Source organism: Gopherus flavomarginatus, chromosome 3 (genome assembly GCF_025201925.1).
Source record: "Gopherus flavomarginatus isolate rGopFla2 chromosome 3, rGopFla2.mat.asm, whole genome shotgun sequence".
Classification (NCBI taxonomy): Eukaryota; Metazoa; Chordata; order Testudines; family Testudinidae; genus Gopherus; species Gopherus flavomarginatus.
In genome coordinates, this window is record NC_066619.1 from 143,425,657 (window position 1) to 143,448,549 (window position 22,893).

General features: G+C 41.6%; 1 protein-coding gene across 2 annotated transcripts; it reads left to right on the plus strand.

Annotated features, from left to right (window-relative positions):
- Nucleotides 1–333: 333 nt before the first annotated feature.
- On the plus strand, nt 334–22,618 carry SARAF (store-operated calcium entry associated regulatory factor). 2 transcript variants are annotated; one of them, XM_050948328.1, is made up of 6 exons: nt 334–451; nt 4,578–4,753; nt 6,119–6,524; nt 12,102–12,210; nt 17,199–17,326; nt 19,475–22,618. In XM_050948328.1, the coding sequence occupies exons 1-6, from the start codon at nt 349–351 to the stop codon at nt 19,498–19,500; spliced, it is 948 nt and encodes a 315-aa protein (XP_050804285.1). In that variant the 5' UTR covers nt 334–348; the 3' UTR covers nt 19,501–22,618. The 2 variants fall into 2 exon arrangements, with proteins under 2 accessions (XP_050804285.1, XP_050804286.1); XM_050948329.1 differs by lacking the exons at nt 17,199–17,326; nt 19,475–22,618 and adding an exon at nt 14,772–15,004 and having other exon boundaries at nt 337–451.
- Nucleotides 22,619–22,893: the final 275 nt, after the last annotated feature.

Here is a 22,893-nt window from a genome sequence, read left to right on the forward strand (position 1 = left end):
GCAGTGTGGCCACATCTAACACCACTTGCAGCGCTGGTTGCTGTAAGTGTGGCCACTCTGCAGCGCTGGCCCTATACAGCTGTACTAATACAGCTGTAACAACCAGCGCTGCAAAATTTTAGATGTAGACATACCCTTAGACATTGCCCAGCCAACCCTCTTGTCCGCTCAGAGACTCCTCGCCTCCCATTGGCTCTGCAGGACAGGGGGCGGGATCAGGACGGGGGAGGGCGGAGCGAGGCCAGAACGCAGCAGGGATGCGCGAGCGAGCGCCGCTGGACAATCACCAGCGAATCAGAGGGCGCGGCTCGCAGGCGCCTGCGCAGTAACGGACGCTGTAGCAGCCGGATGTGCCCTGTAATCGTCATGGCGGCCGGCGGGCGGGTCCTGCTCGTGTCGCTGCTGCTGCTCCTGAGCGGGCCGGGGCTTGCGCGGGGCTGGGACCAGCCGGGTAAGGGCGCGACCCCTCCGCGGGGGGAGGGGGGCTGCGCCGGCCTCTCAGCGCCCCGAGCCCGCCCGCTGTTAACGTGCCACGGCAGAGGCGCACGGGCTTGGTACCTTGCCCTGACTCGGCCTCCCAGCCGGGCGCCCGCACGGTACCAGAGCTGGCCGAAGCGGGTGCTCAGCATAGGGACAGACAGGCCAGACCTGGGGGAACCATCCCCTGGCAGGCTCCCCTCCCCCACGTTCACATCCCGTTATACCGCCAGTACACAAGTGATGTCACCGCCAGGTGCGGCTGCAGCTGTAAGGGTGGGAGGCGGGGCGCCCTTAGTTCCAGTCTTAACCCAGGCGAGCTCCTGTCTCAGCAGGGCCTTTCCTCTCCTCTTCCCTGTTGATCCCCAGGTTTTCCATAAGATGACACGGGGGGGGGGGGGGAGGTTTATGTTTGCCCCTTTTAAGACACTTTCTTTTTCTCTTATTTAAAACCATCTTCAGTCACCCCCATCTAGGGTGACCAGATGTCCCGATTTTATAGGGACGGTCCTGATTTGGAATTTTTCTTATATAGGCTTCTATTACCCCGGGTGACCAGATGTCCCAATAAAATCGGGACTGTCCTGATTTTTAGGTGTTTGTCCTGCATCCTGATTAATGTTTGTTCAGGACGAATTGTGTCCTCATATTTCACACTCCTGTTTTTTGTTTTGTTCTGCCAATGGGACTCTGCTTTTTTTTCTTTCTCTCCCCTCCCCACCCCCCCCAGCAGGACTCCAGAACTCCGTTTTTTGGTGTTTTCCCCCCTCCCTCTCTCTCTGCCTGCGGGACTCTGTTTGTTTTCTTTCTATCCACCACCATCCCCCCTCCCCCCCACTGGAGGGACTCGGGGACTCCGTTATTTTTTTCTCTCTCTCTCTGTCCACCAGCGGGACTCTGGCATTTTTTTTTTTACTCTGCTGGCAGGACTCCCCCCCCCCCCCTGTGTCCCATTATTTTCTTCATCCCATTTGGTCACCCTGCCCACCGTGTTCTGATTTTTTACACTTTCTATCTGGTCACCCAACCCCTTATCGGTCCAGGCCTTCTTTTTTATAAACTTCCCCTCACCCAGCAGTTCTCAGCCTGTGGCCTGCAGGCCACTTGCAACCCAATCAGCTGCCACAGAGCCACAGCCTCAGGGCCATACAGGTAGTATTGGACGTTGGTAAATCGGTTGAGAACCACTGCCCTAATCTCCTTAGACAGAATCCTGGGCTAGATGGACCATTGGACTGACTCAATACAGCTGTTCTTGTGGTATGTGTTGTTTAGGGTCTCTCTGCAAGTCTCTGACAGATTTTTACTGTTTTGCCTGTTTTCATTTTTTGTCCCCCTGAAAAATTATGATTGTGAGGGTTTGTTTGCTTGTTTGACCTGCATGGCTCATGTATTGCAGTAAATGTCTAGAAAGTGTAAGATTCTTGACAATCCTCATAAGCATGCTTAGTCATCATGACACAGCAGGCATTTAATTTTCGAGTCTTTTAATGAGCTTTCTTGACTTGGGGATTGTTCCAGTAGCATTGTTATGTCACTGATGTATAAATAGAAAAAGGCTAGACTGAAATTAAACCCCGTTTTACTCATCTTTCTTTCTTGAAGTCTTCAGTTTGTATATTGCTGTCCTGAATGTGATGGACTGGTACATGGATTGACTAATGTCATAAGTTTCTCCTCCACTTCCATTTTTGTACTAAATTTAGGTTCAGTCATGAGTGCCAGTCAAAAGCTTTGTATGGAGTCTATGAAGCAGAGAAATATTTATTTTAACGGCTTTTTTCATGAGCATCTGTATGGTAAATACACAGTCAGGGATTCGCTTGTCAGAGAAACTTGTATTGCTACTAAAGGTTCTTGCATAAGGGGGAGGGATAGCTCCAGTGGTTTGAGCACTGGCCTGCTAAGCCCAGGATTGTGAGTTCAATCCTTGAGGGGGGCCATTTGGGGATTGATCCTGCTTTGAGCAGGGGGTTGGACTAGATGATCTCCAACTAATAATCTATGATTCTGTGAAGTCTTATGTTATTTGTGAGATGCCAGCTGGTCTGTGACATGCACATTGACATCTCTTTGAAAGGAGTAGAACAGAGCTGGGTCCTATTGGTAGGGTCTGTCAGTGTCAGACTTTCAGCCACAATTACATTGTTGCTGGGAGTCCCAAGTGGTTTTTAAAGTGCTCAGAGTGGATAAAAATCAATAATTTAAAAAAAAATCATATTTTTTTATTTAAATAGATTTTTTCCTCCAAAAGCATTTAATCAAAAAATCCAATCTAACGATAGTTTAAACTAAGATACATTATAGCTCAGATATCTCATCATGGAATAGGGATTATAAATTCTAATTTTATAGTATAAGAACATAAGAACAGCCATACTGGATCAGACCAAAGGTCCGTCTAGCCCAGTATCCTGTCTACCGACAGTGGCCAATGCCAGGTGCCCCAGAGGGAGTGAACCTAACAGGTAATGATCAAGTGATCTCTCTCCTGCCATCCATCTCCACCCTCTGACAAACAGAGTCAAGGGACACCATTACTTATCCATCCTGGCTAATAGCCATTAATGGACTTAACCTCCATGAAGTTATCCAGTTCTCTTTTAAACACTGTTGTAGTTCTAGCCTTCACAACCTTCTCAGGTAAGGAGTTCCACAAGTTGATTGTGCGCTGTGTGAAGAAGAACTTCCTTTTATTTGTTTTAAACCTGCTGCCTATTAATTTCATTTGGTGACGCCTAGTTCTTGTATTATGAGACAATATACCGTATATACTCATTCATAAGCTGAATATTTTTGGTAAAAAAGTGACATATCAAAGGGGAGGTCGGCTTATAAACGGCTCTACACCAAAATTTGGTGATTTTAAACTCTATGGAATCATTGAATTGGATATCTAATACATAGTCATTTTGTTTACCTGGAGCGTCTGCAGGCATGGAGCCCCTCAGCGCCCTGTGGCCGTGGTTCACAGTTCCCAGCCAATGGGAGCTGCGGGAACAGCAAACTGCTGCCACAGGGAGCTGAGGGGCTCCATACCTGCAGACCCTCCAGGTAAACAAAACATCCCAACCTGCCAGTGGCTTACCCTGATGGGCTGGGAGCCAAAGTTTTCCAACCCCTGAAATATAGAGTCGGCTTCTGAAAGGGTCATATAGTTTTTGCTCTTTTTACTTATCCATCCTGGGGGGTCGGCTTATAAACAAACAGGGTAATGAACAAGTATATACGGTATTCATTTAATGTTTAAGAAAAGTTTTTGTAAATGAGTTCCAATAGTTCATGGATTAGGGACCCAATCTTACGGGGTTCCAGGGTCTTCTGTTTAGATTATTTAGGTTAATCTTTCTATCTCGCCAATGAGACTCAGTGCTCAGTCTAGAAGATACCAGCAGAGATGTTTAGTTTTGCAGTTCTCAAACTGTGGATTTGTCTCCAGAGATAACATGCTTGTTAACAGCAAAAATGTTTTAAAATAAATACATAAATAAATAATATATAGAGGTGAGAAATAACTGACCTCAAACCTATTGTCCCTCTGCAAATTGTGTACACAGAATCAATCCCCAACTCTTTCTTTAAAAGTGCAAAGTTTCAAAAAGTTCAATGAATTAGAAGATTTTTGGGGGCAGAATAGATCTGGACAAGGAGAAGAAGTCTGGAGATAAATGTGAGAAGGGAGGGACAGGCAGTAGAAACAAAAGTGAAACTGAGCAGCATATTCCAGAAGTCTTGAGGTCTTTCTGAGTGTAGCCTTCATTGATTTGAAATCTGCCATACCATTCTCTCACTAGAAGGGAAAACCTATAATGGCAGCAGGCCGTAAAAGAGACCCAGTTTGGGAATATTTTAATGAAGTTCCTCTACCTGTGAAGAATATGTATTACAGTTGTAACAACCAACAGGAGTGCCCTTTTATGTAGAAATCCATGATTAAATCAAGTCTTCCTGACTAGTGATTAAAATCAAATCCACCCTGGTGCTCCCTGTTCTGAAAGCACCTTGGCAGGCTGCTTGTGTTAACTGTCACATTTACTCTTGTTCTGAAACAAATTCTTCATGGATACTAGTTCTGTTAATTTGTGTACTTCCTGTTTCAGGGAGAGTTTTGTTGCGGGAGGTCCAAGCTCTCACTTTCTACAGAGATCAATATACTACTTCTCGGCGGACATCTCCAATTCCCCAGTTACAATGTACTGGAGGTACAGCTGGATGTGCGTATGTTCCCATGGTTGTTCAGTGTCATAACAAAGGCTGGGATGGCTTTGACATACAGGTAGGTTCACTTAAAAGTGCATGTAAATGAAATGCTAAATATTAAATAAGAATCTCTTTGCACAGACTGAATGAACTGTTCAGCAACCATAAACTGAAAAGAATCACAATAATATTTCTAAATGGTAGTGCAGATTATTCCTTTAAAGACTGTTCAAAAGCATAGTTTTAAAGGGACATTGTCTGTTAGTTTACACCCCAAACTTAGATTTTGTTTAAAAGAACACTATCCAGTCAAATTTGAGCCAAATGTTAGGTTTCTTCAGATACACTTTCTGAAATCAGAGACCAATACAAAAGTCTCCATATTAACCATATCTTTCTTTAGTGTGAAAATAAGGTCTCGTCTACATGAGAAAGTTGCGGCAGTTTAACTTAATTATTTTTAAACTGGGTTAGTTAAAGCAGTGTAAGACCATACTTGGATACCCTTATTTTGGCTTTGTTGAAACAGGTTGCCAATCAATTTACGCTAAAACAGAAACAAAGCATTCTATGACCAAACACAGAGGTTTGTACCATCTTAGCTAAACTGATTTTTAAAACCAATTTAAGTTAAACTGATGCAAATCTTTCAAGCAAAAATGTGGTTTAATATTTTATCTAATTGTCAAAAGTTTAGGTAATAGCAAAATAGATTTCTGAGGAAGAAAAGCTGAAATGGGAGTCTTAGCAATAGAAACACTGAAAGATCTTGGTATAACTTTGTAAATTCAGTCGAATTCTTTCTTCAGGAATTACCTAGTTAAATCTTGCTAAAGCTATGCATGCCCTATGGCTAAAACCATTTTTTTGTTTGAGATAGGCACATCTTTAAGAGTTGCATTTATGACTTTCCTTACAGAATGGTTTCTTTACATCATTGTTTCTGATCCTGCAATTTAATCTGTGTGGGCAACCCTTCTGTCTCACTGATGTCAATGGCGCTCCACCTGGATACAATAGCCTGTTAACATGGATCAGATTGCAACCTTGATCAGTATTTCATTGTAACTACGACACAGCTTTCTTGTGGGGGATGCTTATTAAAACGTTTTAAAGGCTATTGTTGTTTTTATTACATGATACTCTGCAGTATTCTTTAAAGATGAATGCTTAGAAAAACCTGATATGTCAACTACTGAAACATTGTCTTTTAAAGTTACAATTGCTTTACTTTTTGAATGTTCAGTTTAAGTTAAAGGTTTGTGACTCTTGATAGCTAACTTTTAAAATACAGATGTCCAGAAGCTTTCTTAATTACTGTTTTTAAATTATGTTATTAATTATTGCTATATTTCACTACATATATAGGAAAGCAAACAAAAGAGCTACTCTCACCTACCAGGAAATGGTTACTACTTTGAATTTTGTTTACTAATTTCAGTGGGAGTGTAAGGCAGACTTGGAAAACTCCTATCGCTTTGGAAGAATCGAAGTGAGCTGTGAAGGCTATGATTATCCAGATGACCCTTACATCTTAAGGGGATCTTGTGGTTTGCAGTATGGGTTAGAGTTAACTGAGGAAGGCCAAAGAAAAGCGGACAACTTTGGTGGAAGCTTTGGCTCCAGCTATTACCAATCAAGTAAAGTGAATTCTCAGGATTCCTCTAACTCTGTTGCTGGAGTGATTGTCGTAATAGTACTTCTACTCCTTGCTTATGGATGTTACAAGCTATTCCTCAGTAATCAGCTGCCTCAACAGGATTTCTCTAATGGTGATGGATACGCTAGGACATCTTGGCAGAATACTCAGACACCACCTCCTCCTGGTTTTAAATCCAGCTTCACAGGTGTGGTTCTAAGCTTGTTGTAGTGTTAGAAATAAAAAGCAATGAGATATTGGTCTGGCTGCAGCAAATGTGGACAGGAATAGTTTAAGAAACAAAACAATGTCTTCATGCATTGCTGAGTGTGAATGTCAGTTATGGAGCTCACAGTCATGAGTTCATTACTAAAGTTGCAACTAGCTTTGCACCATACTCTTTGGAGGAGACTTTCAAAGGCACAAATGGCCAACTCCTACTGACCCTCAAAGAAAGTTGGATGCCTGATTGCCCTTTGTCTTTGAAACTCCCCATTATTTTTGGCAAACTTAACTTTTTTCAAAGCCGTCCTTTTAGCATGAAACTTCATATTTATTTGGTCAGGGGGGTTGGTCGGTCACAGCTTGAAAGGAGTCAAACATTTTGAGTAAAATTATTTTTATGTGTGTAGGGGACTGCAGAAGACTGTATCACGGCCTAGCTAGGGTATTTCCGCTTTCTCGGGGGCCTTGTGGAAAGCCCCTGCTTGCTAAGTGGCCGGTCGTTGTAGGACACGGCATGCCAGTTATAACTTGCTTTTAACTGGTTGAAACTAGCTTGTGTGGCCTTAGGCCAAAGGGCGTACACCGCCCATGGACAGTCCCTGGCCTTTGGCCAAGGGGCGGATATAGCCTGTGGGAAGTCCCTTTTTGCGTATGTATGAATTGCTTATGTATTGTGTCTATATAGCTGTATGCTCCCGGTCCCGCCTTTGGACTCCAACCCAGGCCGAGCTGAGCTTCGGTGCTGGGTTCCCCGCCACAGTGACAGCAACGCCCGAGGTCCCCGTTGCGAATGTGTCACTTTACCTTCATTAAAGCCAAATAACTCACAGTGTGTGCGGACCTCGTTCTTGCAGAGCATGCAAGCACGTTACAATGTGGTATGCCATTGTGCTTGGTGCTGTATAAACAGAAAAAAGACAGTCCAGTGCCCCAAAGTTTATAAATTTAAATATAAGGAAAGAGACAGCAGATGGATACAGACAGATCCACAGAGGTGCACAAGGAAACAATGAGATAACATTGGTCAGCATGATAGGCAGTGGTCTCAGCATGCCAGCAGCCAGCCATGATTGTCAAGTTTTTTGTAGGCTTCATGGCAAAGGGGAGTTTTAAGGAGGGAGTTGAAGGTGGATAATGCGGTACAGTAGAACCTCAGAGTTACGAACACCAGAGTTACAAACTGACCAGTCAACCACACACCTCCTTTGGAACTGGAAGTACAGAGTCAGGCAGCAGCAGAGACCAAAAAAAAAAGCAAATACAGTAGTATGTTAAATGTAAACTACTTTAAAAAAAAGGGAAAGAAGCATTTTTTTTCTTCATAGTAAAGTTTCAAAGCTGTATTAAGTCAATGTTCAGTTGTAAACTTTTGGAAGAACAACCATAATGTTTTGTTCAGAGTTACAAACAACCTCCATTCCTGAGGTGTTCATAGCTCAGAGGTTGTACTGTAGTTATGCAGATGTTTATGGGGAGTGCCTCCCAAGTATGTGGGGCAGCACAGGAGAAGCATGAAGGTGCTTGTTTGAAAATGTAAGTAGTGGGCAATGGAGGCTGGCATCGTTGGCTAATCAGAAGTAGGGGTCAACCTTTTAATACTGAATGAGAGGTAGGGTAGGGATAGGTCGTGTGGAACCTTGAAAATTTAATGCTGTGAAATAGTGTGGGGGTGCGTGCTTTTATATGTATGTTAATGGGACTTGTGCTCTTAAATTCCATAAATGCTTTTGAAAAATCTGTTCCCATTCGCTTATTGTGGAATTTCTAAACCATGTGTCTGTGCCGTGTGCCCATTAATGACCCTGGTGAGTTCCTACAGAACAGCAATGGCTATGGTTATCATTATTATGTATTAGTACTGTGAATCACCTACAAAACTCAGCCATGGACCAGGACCCTACTGTGCTAGGGTGTTGTCAAGCGCAGAGCAAAAAGTCATTTTCTTCTTCCATCCTATTCCTTATCATCCAAATTTAGCCAGGGTCCCCATCCTTGCCAGAGCCAACAGATTTTAGACATGCTAGGAAATTTTCCCTGTTTTGTAAAATTTTTCTTTAACTCTTATCTCAAATACCTTATTGATTTCCCTCAGACTACTATGGCATAAAGTGCATGTGACATTTCTGGCAGATGGTTTAGATTGGGCGAGTTCAGGGGGAGTTTGGAATGCCGTCTCTGATCACTTACTTTATTTTTTTTTTTTTTAGTAATTATGAATATGTTTATCTGTAGAGTTAGTTTAGAGTGCAGTTCTATTTGAAATGTGACTGTAAATGACATTGTGAAATTCCACATTGCCTCTGACTCCAGATTAAAAGGCTTCTGCTTACAATTAAAAAATCTGGCTTTTTCTAACTGATAATTCTGCAAGTTCAACCAGAGATTTAAGTCAAGCTGGGTTTTCCCTGACTCATGCATCACCAGTAATGAAGATTTTGCAGTCTGATCTTAGTTAACAGTTCTGTTAACACACACTTAAGACAGAACTACCAGGAGATAAATGTGATAGTGTTGTTTTAGTCACTAGATTGAGCACATACTACTCAACATACTTATTTACTCAAAATGGCAGCAAATTTGTTGAGTGAGAAGACTGGGAGGCAGTGTGGTCTAATGTATAAGGTACTGAGCGAGGTTCTGTTCCCAGCTTTGCCAATGACTTACTGTGTGATCTTGGATGAGTTGCTTTATCTGTCTTGCCTGTATAAGCTCTTTGGTACAGGGACTGTCTCTTAATGTGTTAGAATCATAGACTATCAGGGTTGGAAGGGACCTCAGGAGGTCATCTAGTCCAACCCCCTGCTCAAAGCAGGACCATTTCCCAACTAAATCAACCCAGCCAGGCCTTTGTCAAGCCTGACCGTAAAAACCTCTAAGGAAGGAGATTCCACCACCTCCCTAGATAACCAATTCCAGTGCTTCACCACCCTCCTAGTGAAAAAGTTTTTACTAATATCCAACCTAAACCTCCCCCACTGCAACTTGAGACCATTACTCCTTGTTCTGTCATCTGCTACCACTGAGAACAGTCTAGATCCATCCTCTTTGGAACCTCCTTTCAGGTAGTTGAAAGCAGCTATCAAATCCCCCCTCATTCTTCTCTTCTGCAAATTAAACAATCTCAGTTCCCTCAGCCTCTCCTCATAGGTCATGTGCTCCAGCCCCCTAATCATCTTTGTTGCCCTCTGCTGGACTCTTTCCAATTTTTTCACATCCTTCTTATAGTGTGGGGCTCAAAACTGGACACAGTACTCCAGAAGAAGCTTCACCAAAGTCAAATAGAGGGGAATGATCACGTCCCTCAGTCTGCTGGCAGTTCCCCTACTTATACAACCCAAAATGCCATTAGCCTTCTTGGCAACAAGGGCACACTGTTGACTCCTATGCAGCTTCTCGTCCACTGTAACCTCTAGGTCGTTTTCTGCAGAACTGCTTCCTAGCCATTCGGTTCTTCGTCTGTAACAGTGAATTGGATTCTTCTGTCCTAAGTGCCTGTACTTGTCCTTGTTGAACCTCATCAGGTTTCTTTTGGCCCAGTTCTCTGATTTGTCTAGGTCCCTCTGTATCCTATCCCTACCCTCCAGCGTATCTACCACTCGTCCCAGTTTAGTGTCATCTGCAAACTTGCTGAGGGTGCAGTCCATGCCATCCTCCAGATCATTAATAAAGATGTTGAACAAAACCAGCCCCAGGACCGAATCTTGGGGCACTCCGCTTGAAACCAGCTGCCAACTAGACATAGAGCCTTTAATCACTACCCGTTGAGCCCGACAATGTAGTCAGCTTTCTATCCATCTTACAGTCCAATCATCCAGCCCATGCTTCTTTAACTTGCCGGCAAGAATACTGTGGGAGACCATATCAAAGCCTTGCTAAAGTCAAGGAATAACACATCCACTGCTTTCCCCACATCCATAGACCCAGTTATCTCCTCATAGAAGGCAGTTAGGTTAGTCAGGCATGACTTGCCCTTGGTGAATCCATGCTGACTGTTCCTGATCATTTTCCTCTCCTCTAAGTGCTTCAGAATTGATTCCTTGAGGACCTGCTCCGTGATTTTTCCAGGGACCAAGGGGAGGCTGACTGGCCTGTAGTTCCTCGGATCCTCCTCCTTCCCTTTTTTAAAGATGGTCACTATATTAGCCTTTTTCCAGTCCTCTGGGACCTCCCCTGATTTCTTTGAGTTTTCAAAGATAATGGCCAATGGCTCTGCAATCACATCCGCCAACTCCTTTAGCACCCTCGGATGCAGCGCATCCGGCCCCATGGACTTGTGCTTGTCCAGTTTTTCTAAATAGTCCCGAACCACTTCTTTCTCCACAGAGGGCTGGTCACCTTCTCCCCATGCTGTGCTGTCCAGTGCAGCACTCTGGGAACTGACCTTGTCTGTGAAGACAAGGGCAAAAAAATCATTGAGTACATTAGCTTTTTCCACATCCTCTGTCACTAGGTTGCCTCCTTCATTCAGTAAGGGGCCCACACTTTCCTTGACTTTCTTCTTGTTGCTAACATACCTGAAGAAACCCCTCTTTTTATTTTTAACATCTCTTGCTAGCTGCAACTCCAAGTGTGATTTGGCCTTCCTGATTTCACTCCAGCATGCCTGAGCAATATTTTTATATGCCTTCCCTGTTCTTGTGCAATGTCTAGTAACAAAGACATTGTTGGATGGAGCCACTAAGCCAGGGGTAGGCAACCTATGGCATGTGTACCAAAGGCAGTACGCGAGCTGATTTTCGGTGGCACTCACACTGCGGGTCCTGGCCACTAGTCTGGGGGGCCCTGCTTTTTCATTTAATTTCAAATGAAGCTTCTTAAACATTTAAAAAACCTTATTTACTTTACAGAGAACAATAGTTTAGTTATATATTATAGACTTACAGAAAGAGACCTTCTAAAAATGTTAACATGTATTACTGGCATGCAGAACCTTAAATTAGAGTGAATAAATGAAGACTTGGCACATTACTTCTGAAAGGTTGCTGACCCCTGCACTAAACATTACTGTAATAAAAACAGAAGGTACCATTTTATAGAATACCAGGGTTGGAAGGGACCTCAGGAGTCCAACCCCCTGCTCAAAGCAGGACCACTCCCCAGACCTATTTTTGCCCCAGATACCTAAATGGCTCCCTCAAGGATTGAGCTGATAAACCTGGGTTTAGCAATCAAACCACTGAGCTATCCCCCCAAAAGGAAATGTTAAGGAAAGTCCTGAGGAGACACCATCTGAAGGTGTAGGAGGATATCACAGGGGGAAAGGTCCGTCCACCTGAGAAGGGACTTGAACCCGGGACCCTCAGATTAGAAGTCTGATGCGCTATCAAGGTTCATTTTTTAATGTAGTCACTTTCCAGAGCAGAACCGCTCCCTGAAGCTTTTCAAATGGGGATTGATCCATTGAAGGATTGAAGTCATTTGGAGTCAGTCTAACAGTTCTTCTTTGTTAAAATAATTCTTTAATATGACGTATTATTGACTCTGCGGATGGTTAACTGCTACTGACTCATATTTGATAGTTTTTTTTGTTTTTTTTCCCCCATTTGCAATTTGAATTAAGGAGCTGGTGGTTTTGGTGGCAGTTCCAGTTCTGAGGCCAATTTAGGACGAGGGTTTTGGACTGGACTCGGAACAGGAGGCCTACTAGGATACTTGGCTGGTAGTCAGAGGTAAGCACTACTCTCACTCTCTCCCTCCCTGTTCCTAGTAGTCTTTATCTGGCTATAAAATATTCACATTGCTTCTGGATTTGAGCTTGCAGGATCCTGCATCATCCAAACTGCGAAGTACTGCCACAGTAGCAACTCCCAGGTGGAAGCTGCAGCTTCAGCAGATGGGGCATTTTAAAAGGGTTCTATGAGACTGGTTTTTTTCAGTGAAGGCACCTACCGTTGTAGCTTGTTTAAATGAATTGCAAATTTAAAAAATTATGTAAAAAAGCTGTGTGGAATGTCTCCAGTGACATAGCTAAGAGTATTTAGAATAGAAGTAAATTGTTAATTAGATGAGCTGTTGATTCATTGCCATTAACTCACGCGATTAACTCAAAAAAAATTAGTCACAGTTTTCATTGCACTAACGATAGAATGCCAATTGAAATTTATTAAATATTTTTTATGTTTTTCTACATTTTCAAATATATTGATTTAAATTACAACACAACACAAAGTGTATAGTGCTCACTTTATATTATTATTGATTAAATATTTGCGCTATAAAAATTATAAACAAATGAAATAGTATTTTTCAATTCACCTCACAAGTACTGTAATGCGATCTCTTTATCATGAAAGTGCAATTTACAAATGTAGATTTTTTTTTTTTTGTTACCTAATGGCAATAAAAAGAGAGTAAAATTTTGAGCCTACAAATCCACTCAATCCTACTTCTTGTTCAGCCAATCACTCAAACAAGTTTGTTTACAGTTACGGGAGATAATGCTGCCTGCTTATTTACAATGTCACCTGAAAGTGAGAACAGGCATTCGCATGGCACTTTTGTAGCCAGCATTGCAAGATATTTACATGCCAGATATGCTAAACTTTCGTATGCCCCTTCATGCTTTGGTCACCATTCCAGAGGACATGCTTCCATGCTGATGACGCTTTTTTTTTTAAAAATGTGTTAATTAAATTTGTGTCTGAACTCCTTGGGGGGATAATTGTCTCTCCAGCTCTGTTTTACCTGCATTCTGCCATATATTTCATGTTGTAGCAGTTTCGGATGATAACTTAAGAACACTTTCACGGCAGATTTGACAAGATGCAAAGAAGATACCAATGTGAATTTTCTAAAGATAGCTACAGCACTGGACCCAAGGTTTAAGAATCTGAAGTGCCTTCCAAAATTGGAATGGGATAAGGTTTAGACCAGAGGTTCTCAAACTGTGGTCCGCGAGCTCCATTCAGGTGGTCCACAGATAGTTCCCTCTAAGGTGCGCACCTGGGCGGCCATGCACAAGAGAATGAAGGGCCACCCACCTAATTAGTGGAGCCGCGCAGGTGTGGCTCCACTGATTAGGTACCTGGACCCTGGAGAAGATGCATATGTAAGGTGAGATGGTGGCCTTGGGGGAAATAGGGGGTAGGTGGAAGGGGGCAATCGGTTGAGAAGAGGGGGGGAATTTGGGACATGCAGGGCTGTGGCCGCCAGAGAAGGAGGTGACTTTCCCCAGCTCCAGGGCTGCAGCTGCTGGGGAGAGATCCCCCTCCTTCCCAGCCCCAGCTTGGGGGCTGCCACAGCAGAGGAGAGGGCACATTAGAAAGGCAAGACTACTGATATTAAAATATTAGTGTGCTTTTATTTGTAGACCAAAAAAAACTTTTAGGTTTTTTTTTATACAGCGCTTTTATCCAAAGCCTTTTACAGTAGTTAGCTAATGGTACAAACAACATTTGGAAAGCTCATTAAGTGGTCCGCCGAGACCCTCAGCAATTTTCAAGTGGTCCACACAAAAAAATGTTTGAGAACCACTGGTGTAGAGCATGCTTTCAGAAGTCTTAAAAGAGCAATATTCTGATGCAGAAACTACAGAATCAACCTTCTGCTGGTGACATCTCATTCAGATGATGAAAATGAACATGCGTCTGTCTGCACTGCTTTGGATAGTGATTGAGCAGAACCCATCATCAGCATGGACGCATGTCCTCTGGAATGGTGGTAAAAGCATGAAGGAACATGAATCTTTAGCGCATCTGGCACGTAAATATCTTGTGATGCCAGCTACAACAGTGCCTTGCGAACGCCTGTTCTCACTTTCAGGAGACATCATGAACAGGAAGCGGGCAGCATTTTCTCCTGCAAATGTAAACAAACTTGTTTGTCTGAGCAATTGGCTGAACAGGAAATAGGAGTGAGTGGACGTGTAGGCTCCAAAGTTTTACACTGTATTATTTTTTAATGCAGTTATTTTTTTGTACATAATTCTGCATTTGTAAGTTCAACTTTCATGATCAAGAGATTGCACTACAGTACTTGTATTAGGTGAATTGAAAAATACTATTTCATTTGTTTTTTACAGTGCAAATATTTGCAATAAAAATAAAGTATTCTGTGTTGTAATTGAAATCAATATATTTGAAAATGTAAAAAGCATCCAAAATATTTAAATAAATGGTATTATATTATTGTTTAACAGCGCAATTAATTGCATAATTAATTGTGATAATTTTTTTAATCACATGACTGTCCTATAAATTAGCCATTGTTCTTAATTTTATCTCCCCTAAAGTCACTTTGCGTTGGTTCCTGCTCTGCTGTGACATCCAGAATGCACCATTCTGTGACATTATGGGGAGCCAGATTCCAGGGGCTCCAGTACGTGGACTAGTCTCCCCACCTCGTATCCCATGAATGAAAATCCAAGTGGCATGGTTCTACAAAGGACTTTTACTTAAATATTACTTTGTACAAAGTAATAGGCAAAAATGTGTGTTACAATAATAAAGTAATTTAAATATCTGAGCCCTCATCTACCATTCACCTTTGAAATGTTTATTTAAAAATCAAAAAAATTTGTAAACTCTTCCAAACAGCCTAGTAGGAGTAGCAACAGTTGCCATTTTAGTGGGATTTTATAGCTCTTCTGGGACTCTGCAGAGCGCAAACTGATCTTGCACAGGAGGGTTTTGTTATCAAGTGACTGGGCTACCTACAGATATGTCAACTCACCTTTTATCGGGCTGTGTGTATTTAAGGAACAAAAGTTGGGATACTAACTGATAAAAGCTTTATGACTCTAATACAAAACATGCTGGAATGCATTGAAGTTTCAGTCTACTTTGAAAAGTGATTGTGAGGGAGCTGGAGGAGACAAACTCTGCAGAAAAAACAGTTTGGGATCAGAGACCAATTCTGATGTACAAGCAGCAGCAATAGAATCCAACTGACACTCTTCGCTCTGAAGGGCTAACAGAAGTATTTGTATAAATAACTGGAGTTCCTGATTATGGAACAGAGGATTCCAGTATTTTCCTTAGGGCTTTGCTCTTTGAAAGAATACCTTTTAAGTAATTTTTAAAAACTTTAGCATCAGACTGCTGAAGTGCTTGACAAAACTCCTGGATTATTTCAGGAGCTACCTGCAGTGAAGGCAGATATTCTTGCTGAAGATAATGAATGCATTCAGGGCCTCTTTTGAGATGAATTGTTTTTAATGTCACTGCACATTCTGATAAAGCCAATACTGTCTGTGCATCTGCCAAGTCAAAAGTTTGTTTTAAAGGTGCTAAGAAACATGCAGGGACAATGTGCTTGTATACAAAGTCTGCAAAACCTACTGGCCCATCTTTGCCCCCCCCCCCAAAGCTCCACCAGTTTAGAAAGAATAATAAAACATGTTTTCTGTGCAATAGGGTCTGGATAGTCCACTGCTCCTTGGATGATAGTGAACAACACACGTTCCACATTCTCTGCATCCTGATTAGCTATGACTTCACTCATTCCACTGCCAGTAACCGTCTGCAGGAAGGCAAAATAACTTCTCCGTAACATTTGCTTTTCTAAAGCAGCAGATTGGTCATTTTCTTCTGCTGGACGGAGCAACACTTAAAAGCAGCAAAGCTGGCAAATATGACTGAATACACACACACTGCAGATTTCTTCAGTAGGAAGAAACAGAAATGTTTACAGTGTCACTCTTCAGAGGAGAGTGGCTTGTTGAAGTAAATGAAGTCACCCCCATTAGGCTCCTAGGCTGTTTCAAATATCTGGATTTTTTAAGCTTTAAACTGGTCTAAACACCACGAAATTTGTGTATAGAAAATATGTGCTTGTTGACTTCAGTCGGAGCTCTTGGGTGTTCAGAATGCCTGAAACTCGAGTCACTTATTTAGTGGTCTAAATAAGTATTTAAGAGCCTAACTTTAGCTTTCTGTCTTAAAACAGATTTTAAACCAACATTTTCAAACTTGTGACAGCACATGCCAAGGATACCGATGTTACCAAGTATCATAGTAGCTTTGTTCCATTAAAAAACTCTTCTTTCCCCATGTTCTGACAAGAATAAGAAGAAATTATGATCCAAACTTAGTGTGAAGGAGTAGATTTTGGATTTTCAAAAAGTAGAAATCTCCTGCCTGTAGAAGTTAAGAATAAACTGAAGTGAGATGAGTCAAAGATCATGAATTTTACTCAGTGTCTCTAGTCACACCTGTATTGCAGTTGCTCATATCTTCTCTAGTAAAATATCCTAGAGATACTTTAAAGCACTTTTTTTTACATTACATGAATGTAATAGAAGAACAAAGGAATTGCCAGACTGTATAAAAAAAAATCTAGTCCAGTTTCTGACAATACTCACCACCAGATTCTTCTTCGGAAGGTGCAAGAAACCTCCTAATCCCTAGGAGTTAGAGACTGGTTAAATCCTGAAGCATGAGGTTTAATATCTCTTCCAAAAGTTATTAGCATTAAGTAGGATAGCTCTGAAAAACCTTGTTGTCGATGTATATGTCTAATTCCTCTTTGCATCTTGCTAATTTTTAGGCCTAAAAATAAGTAAAATGTGTGCAATTGTATTTTTCTACTCTCATCTGCCTTTTTAAAAGAGATGCTTCACTCTGGGTGTTAATACCTTCTTAAGCAGTGACCTTTCTTTTAAAAAAAAAACAAAAAAAAAAAACAAACCCACAACTTAAACGCATGTTTCTTTTGTCAGGGCACAACCACATTCCTCATATTTTCCTTATGTCAATCCATACGCTGGTCCTACCACTCCTCCTCCTCCAGGCAGAAATTCAAGTGGCTGTACGGGGCCTCATCCCTCAGGGACAAGAACTGCTTCTGGTAAGGCAAAGACTGTTTTATTTTCCTGTGGCTTTTTAAGAGATTTTGGGGCTGATCCAAAGCACATTGAAATGAATGAACAGACTCCCATGGATTTTAGTGGGCTTTGGATCCATTCCTCCTGGGCAAAATAAAATCTAACACCTTGCTGGGTTGCTGTTCTCCATAAAGTTCCTTGAATGTGTGTGGACTTCCTAGTGCAGATAGCTTCTTTCCCAAAGTATTATTGATTAAAAAACACAAATAACCAAAATGCCAAATTAGAGAGACAAGGTGGGAGAGGTAATATCTTTTCCTGGGACTGATACAGCTACAGGTAAACTGTATGCATGAAGTGCCAAATTACCTTCCAAGACTGCTACCTTCAGCTCTGTAATGAACATATTCAGGAATTCAGAATTTTTACATAGAATCATAGAAATGCTGGGCTGGAAGGGACCTCAAGAGGTCTCTGACAGGTATTTGTCCAGCCTGTTCCTAAAAACCTCCAATGACTGAGATTCTACAACCTCCCTTGGAAGCCTATTTCAGTGCTTAACTATCCTTATAGTCAGACATGGAGTACAATTAATCCCCATCATCTTTATAATAGGCTATTACATATATCAAGGGTAGGCAACTTATGGCACATGTGCCAAAGGCAGCACACAAGCTGATTTTCAGTGGCACTCACACTGCCTGGGTCCTGGCCTCCAGTCCAGGGAGCTCTGCATTTTAATTTAATTTTAAATGAAGCTTCTTAAACGTTTTAAAGGCTTTATTTATTTACTTTACATACAACAATAGTTTAGTTATATATTATAGACTTATAGAAAGAGACCTTCTAAAAATGTTAATTTATTACTGGCACACGAAACCTTAAAATAGAGTGAATAAATGAAGAAACACCACTTCTGAAAGGTTGCCAACCCCTGACACATATGAAGGCTGTTACCATGTGCCCCCCATCAGCCTTCTCTAGACTACGGTAGTTGATTTGATTAAATGTAATAAATTTAACACAAAAAAACTCTCCTTAGAAGATCATAAGGATTTGATTGCACCACTGTGCAATCCTTGCTCTGCCCCTTGTGCATCTGCATTGTGGTATAGTCTTTAATTACATGAACGTATACTATTAATTTTTCTCAGTCACTGTGGAAGTTGCTGAGTGAATGAAACTGCTGAACTATATTTTTATCCTTGGTGTTCAGTGTGTGGTTCCCATCCTTATTCACAATACCTCCATTAAACCTCCATGTTTGTATGAGATAAAGGGCCACAGGGCTGTCTGGTGGTCTGGATTGGGGCACAGAGATTTTTCCTTTTTAGTGCCCCATCCACCCTACATTTTCAGTAGTCAAGAGCTTGTTACAACACTATTGCAGTTTGTAGCATAGACAGAAACTTAGAAGTATTTCTTAACCAGACTAAAACTTCAGATTATCGAACAAAGTTACGATTCCATCTTCACTACAAATTGGAGCCAGGCTGTAACCACGTCTCCCTTAACTCCTTTCTCATGTAAATAGGTTTTGTCATTCCAGATTATCACCTTTTCTTCTTTGTTTCCATAGAGGCAGTAAAGTTGCTTTAGGTGCAACGAGTTCGTCTTTCTCTTGCTCCTGCTTGAGTAGTGGCAGTTTATGGCAAGTGCCATAGCTGTGTTCTAAGATATTGCTCGTTGATTAATATGGGGCCAAGGGTTGATTTATTAATGAACATTTATATCATGGTAGCAGCCAAAGACTGCCATCAGGATTGAGGACCCATTGTACTTATACTCACACAGCATTCAAAAAAATTCCTGGTCTGGAGGGTTTGCAATCTAAATGACACATGTGGAGCTTCCCTGTAGGCTTTCAATGAACTAGGCCCATCCTTAATAGTCTGCAGACTTCATTAGTCTGTTAAGGAGTTCTCCTCTCTTCTATTTGTGTGTGTTTTAGTAAACTCTTTTGTCAGAAATCAGACAGTCCAAGTCGTCACCTAGAAATCTTTCCCAGGCCAGCTCAGTGTTACGCTCTGTCACACTAATCCTGTGGCTATCTTTAACACGACTCAGTTATCAGTGTGTACAAGTGTAAAGGAGAGGGGAACCAAATGGAAAGCTGGTGGCTGGGCTGAAGCTGTTAATGTTTTTGTAATGATTGTCTTTTTCCTTTGCAGGCTTTGGAAGCACAAAAAGGAGATGATGATCTTAGTTTCCTGGCACGGTTGCAGTTAAATACACTCTTCCTCCCTGCATTTGAGTGCCTTCTTTTTAAAATATGGAGCTTCAGTTTTAAAAACTATTGAAATCCTTCTCCAGAGGACTTATAGGCTGCGCGTTGAGTTAGTTTGTTTATAAGATGTTCCTTGGGTTTAGATGTTGTAGATGTTATGCTTTGGATTTTTGTTTTGAAAAGAAAATGGAGATAAGATCAGTGAGCAGATACTGCTCTTGGTGGGAAGAACAGTTTTTTTGATGTGTTCAGATTAAAGTCTGTATGACTGCGTGGAGAGGAATGAATGAATAAATATAGGCAATGAGTTTTTCATAGCCCTAACAGAGAGGTTGGATACTACCATCTTGTTTAGAGATTTAGCAGGTATCAAAACATACCCTATTTTCCTATAATAAAAACAAAGTCCTCCAAGTTTACAAAGGGATATCTTACCAACCTTTACTATTTTAGCTATCTGGCAATGGTAACTGTCCCAGTCTTCCAAAATAACTAGCTTACCATGCCCTGGGAGCCAGTTCTTTTCAACCAGGGTTTCTCAGTCTTTGTGCTCCAGCATTTGCAAGCCAGTGGGGATGCTGGGACGCTAGCAAACTTGGTAATAAACACTCAAGCCCAGCTTCCCAAAAGATATTATTGAAATCAATGGAAGAGAAAGGAGCCTAAATATCTTTGAGGATCTGGACCTCAGTACATAATGAAGCCTGACATGTAAGGAATTGTTCACTTCAGTGCTGTTTTGTGAAGATCAGTTTGGTCTTTCTTTCACTTACAGAATTGATGTGTGTTACAGTAACAGTGAATTCAGTTCATCATATATGCAGGCATTGTCCATAATTGTAAGAGTGCAAAAAAAGAATAGTGTTCTGATGTTCAGGACTTTTTCTGCCTTTGTCCCACATGTAATGGGGATCTTGGCATCAACATTGAGGCCTGAAGGTTGCATATTTGAAGTTTTCCTTGCTTTATCATTCATCCTTGAAATGACATGACTTATGTGCGTTATTAGGTATTTGTTTTTTTAAATATATATCCACTGGTTCATGTAACATTGGGTGACTTAGCCTAGATAAGAAGCCACTGGCCATTGCCTTTAACTCCAAATCTCGTCAGAACAGATTGATGTGGTGTTAAGTGCTTATGGCCACATTTGTCTTGTCTATAGTAGGGCTCTAGATGTTTCAACCATGGATGTTAGCTATGGTGGAAAGCTCTTACCAGAAAAATCCTTAGTGCAGACACAGCTTATGCCTCAGCCACCATCCTTCCTTTAGGGAGAAGTGGCCAGGACTCAATTGGTTGGGAGTGATCACTGTAATTTGACAAAGAGCATTGCTGCCCCTGCTCAAAAACTAAAATGTCTTCCTCCAGAGCACAGCAGACCTCGAGACTGAGCCCAGAACGTGAATCCAGGTCTCCTAGGATATGTCTACATTGCAGCTTGGAGGCGTGGTTCCTAGCACGGGTAGATAGCTTGAGCCGAGTTAGTGAGAGTCTAGCACACTAAAAATAGCAGTGTAGATGTTGCAGTGCAGGTGGTAGCTCAGGCTACCTGCCCAAGCTCAGATCCAGGGGTCAGGTGGGCTTGGACTAGAGCAACCAGCCAATGCTCTAACAGCCACACTGATATTTTTAGTGCACCAGCTTGAGTGCTAAAATCACACCTTCAAGCTGCAGTTTAGGCATACCCCTACAAGGCTGTGTCTGAGCCAGCTCTGCCGATTTTGTTTTTAAAAATGTTGTAGCCTTTTTCTGTAACATGGACTCTGTGGCCCTTTGGCATTGCTTTCTGATGTTATTTTGGAACCACCAATGATGGGCTCTGTGGGAGCTTCCCCTACCTTCTTCACATCAGGATCTGGGAAGAGAAGAGGAGCTGCTTTAAAAAGCAAAGAAACAGGATCCTCTAAGGACCACTGGAGGTATGAAGAGAATAATATGACACTGAGGCCAGGTATGCAGTAGAAACTCTGGATGGTATAGTAATGGCAGTTTGAGTGGTAATTTTTTTAGCGACATTTCAGTACCAGCAAAAGCCCTAATGTAAACCTGGCCTCAGTGCTAGTAGGCGCAAAAAGAAAAATGTAACCACAACTATTATTAAGCACAAATGCAATTTGTTTAAGACTATTTTGCCTGAGTTTGGGGCTTGTTTCATGCAAGAAGACTACATTTATAAGAATCCTGTTAACCAAGAAACTATTCAGAATGAGGAACTGCCACTAAAAATAGTCCGCAAAAAAAACAAGAGTACTTGTGGCACTTAGACTAACAAATTTATTTCAGCATAAGCTTTCGTGGGCTACAGTTCACTTCTTCGGATGACAGACAGGAGATATTTATACATACAGAGAACATGAAAAGGTGGAAGTATGGAACACTTAGTCCCAAATTTGTAGTAATTTCTACTTCACCATCTGAGAGATCTGGATCTGCTTTCTGCTGGACTAGTGGGGACCAAGACTACTGCAGGAACACGACATTCAGGCCTTGGCTTGCTCATTACTGATCCTGACAGCCGAAGAAGGAACACTGTTAGACAGTTAAGAGGGTTTTTTTTGTTTTTTTTTTTTTTGTGTGTGAGAGAGAGTCACCTTTATACAGCCAGAAAGACAGTAACTGATCTGGGACGGCGGGCAGATCCAGGGATGGGAATTTTGCTGTTTAGAGCTGCCCAAGGACCACGTGGTTGTTGGGGAGAGGAATTGAGCAGGTTCATTTTCGCTTTCAATCTAGAGAACAGAATAAACAGGGAGAGAGCATTAGTCTTACTGTTGGCTTGCTAGAATGTGTGTGTAACTATCTTAGCTCTTATAGTAAATGGTAGCAAGGGTTGATAGCTTTTTTTGGTGGGGTTTTTGGTTTTGTTGGCCAAGTAGAGGAACGTAGCTTATTTTTACTTAGCCGTCTTTATTTTTTAGCTATGTATAATTTAGTGAAATTTAATGTATAGTTTAGCTTTTTTAGCACTTTGTTTCCTTGCTATGCAAGATAAATATCCATTATCATAGAACTGTCTGGATGGAGTTTAAATTCTGTGCTTGGCTTAGAAATACATAATTGTATATAGTACATGCTTCAGATAATGCTTTGCTTTGTATTTTGAATATTATTATGTATTTGTTCTGATGGGTAACCTTGATTACATTGATATCTCTAAGCTCTACCAACCTATCCGTTGATTTATTTTTATTAAAGCAACAAAGGGCAGGGCAAAAGCAAACAATTCATAGGGGGAGGTACTGTTTCAAACCCCAGGAAGTACACTGTATCTAAAGCCTAGATTACTCTTCTCATTACCATGTTTTTATAGTATACCATGATGCTATTTTACAGCGCACCTGTGATACCACTGCACCTTTG

Excerpts from the sequence above, each read along its gene's own strand:
- SARAF (XM_050948328.1), top strand. The coding sequence starts at position 349 with ATGTGCCCTGTAATCGTCATGGCGGCCGGCGGGCGGGTCCTGCTCGTG. Across the intron at positions 6,525-12,101 it reads TTTTAAATCCAGCTTCACAG|GAGCTGGTGGTTTTGGTGGC; the intron begins GTGTGGTTCTAA and ends ATTTGAATTAAG. Across the intron at positions 12,211-17,198 it reads TACTTGGCTGGTAGTCAGAG|GGCACAACCACATTCCTCAT; the intron begins GTAAGCACTACT and ends TTCTTTTGTCAG.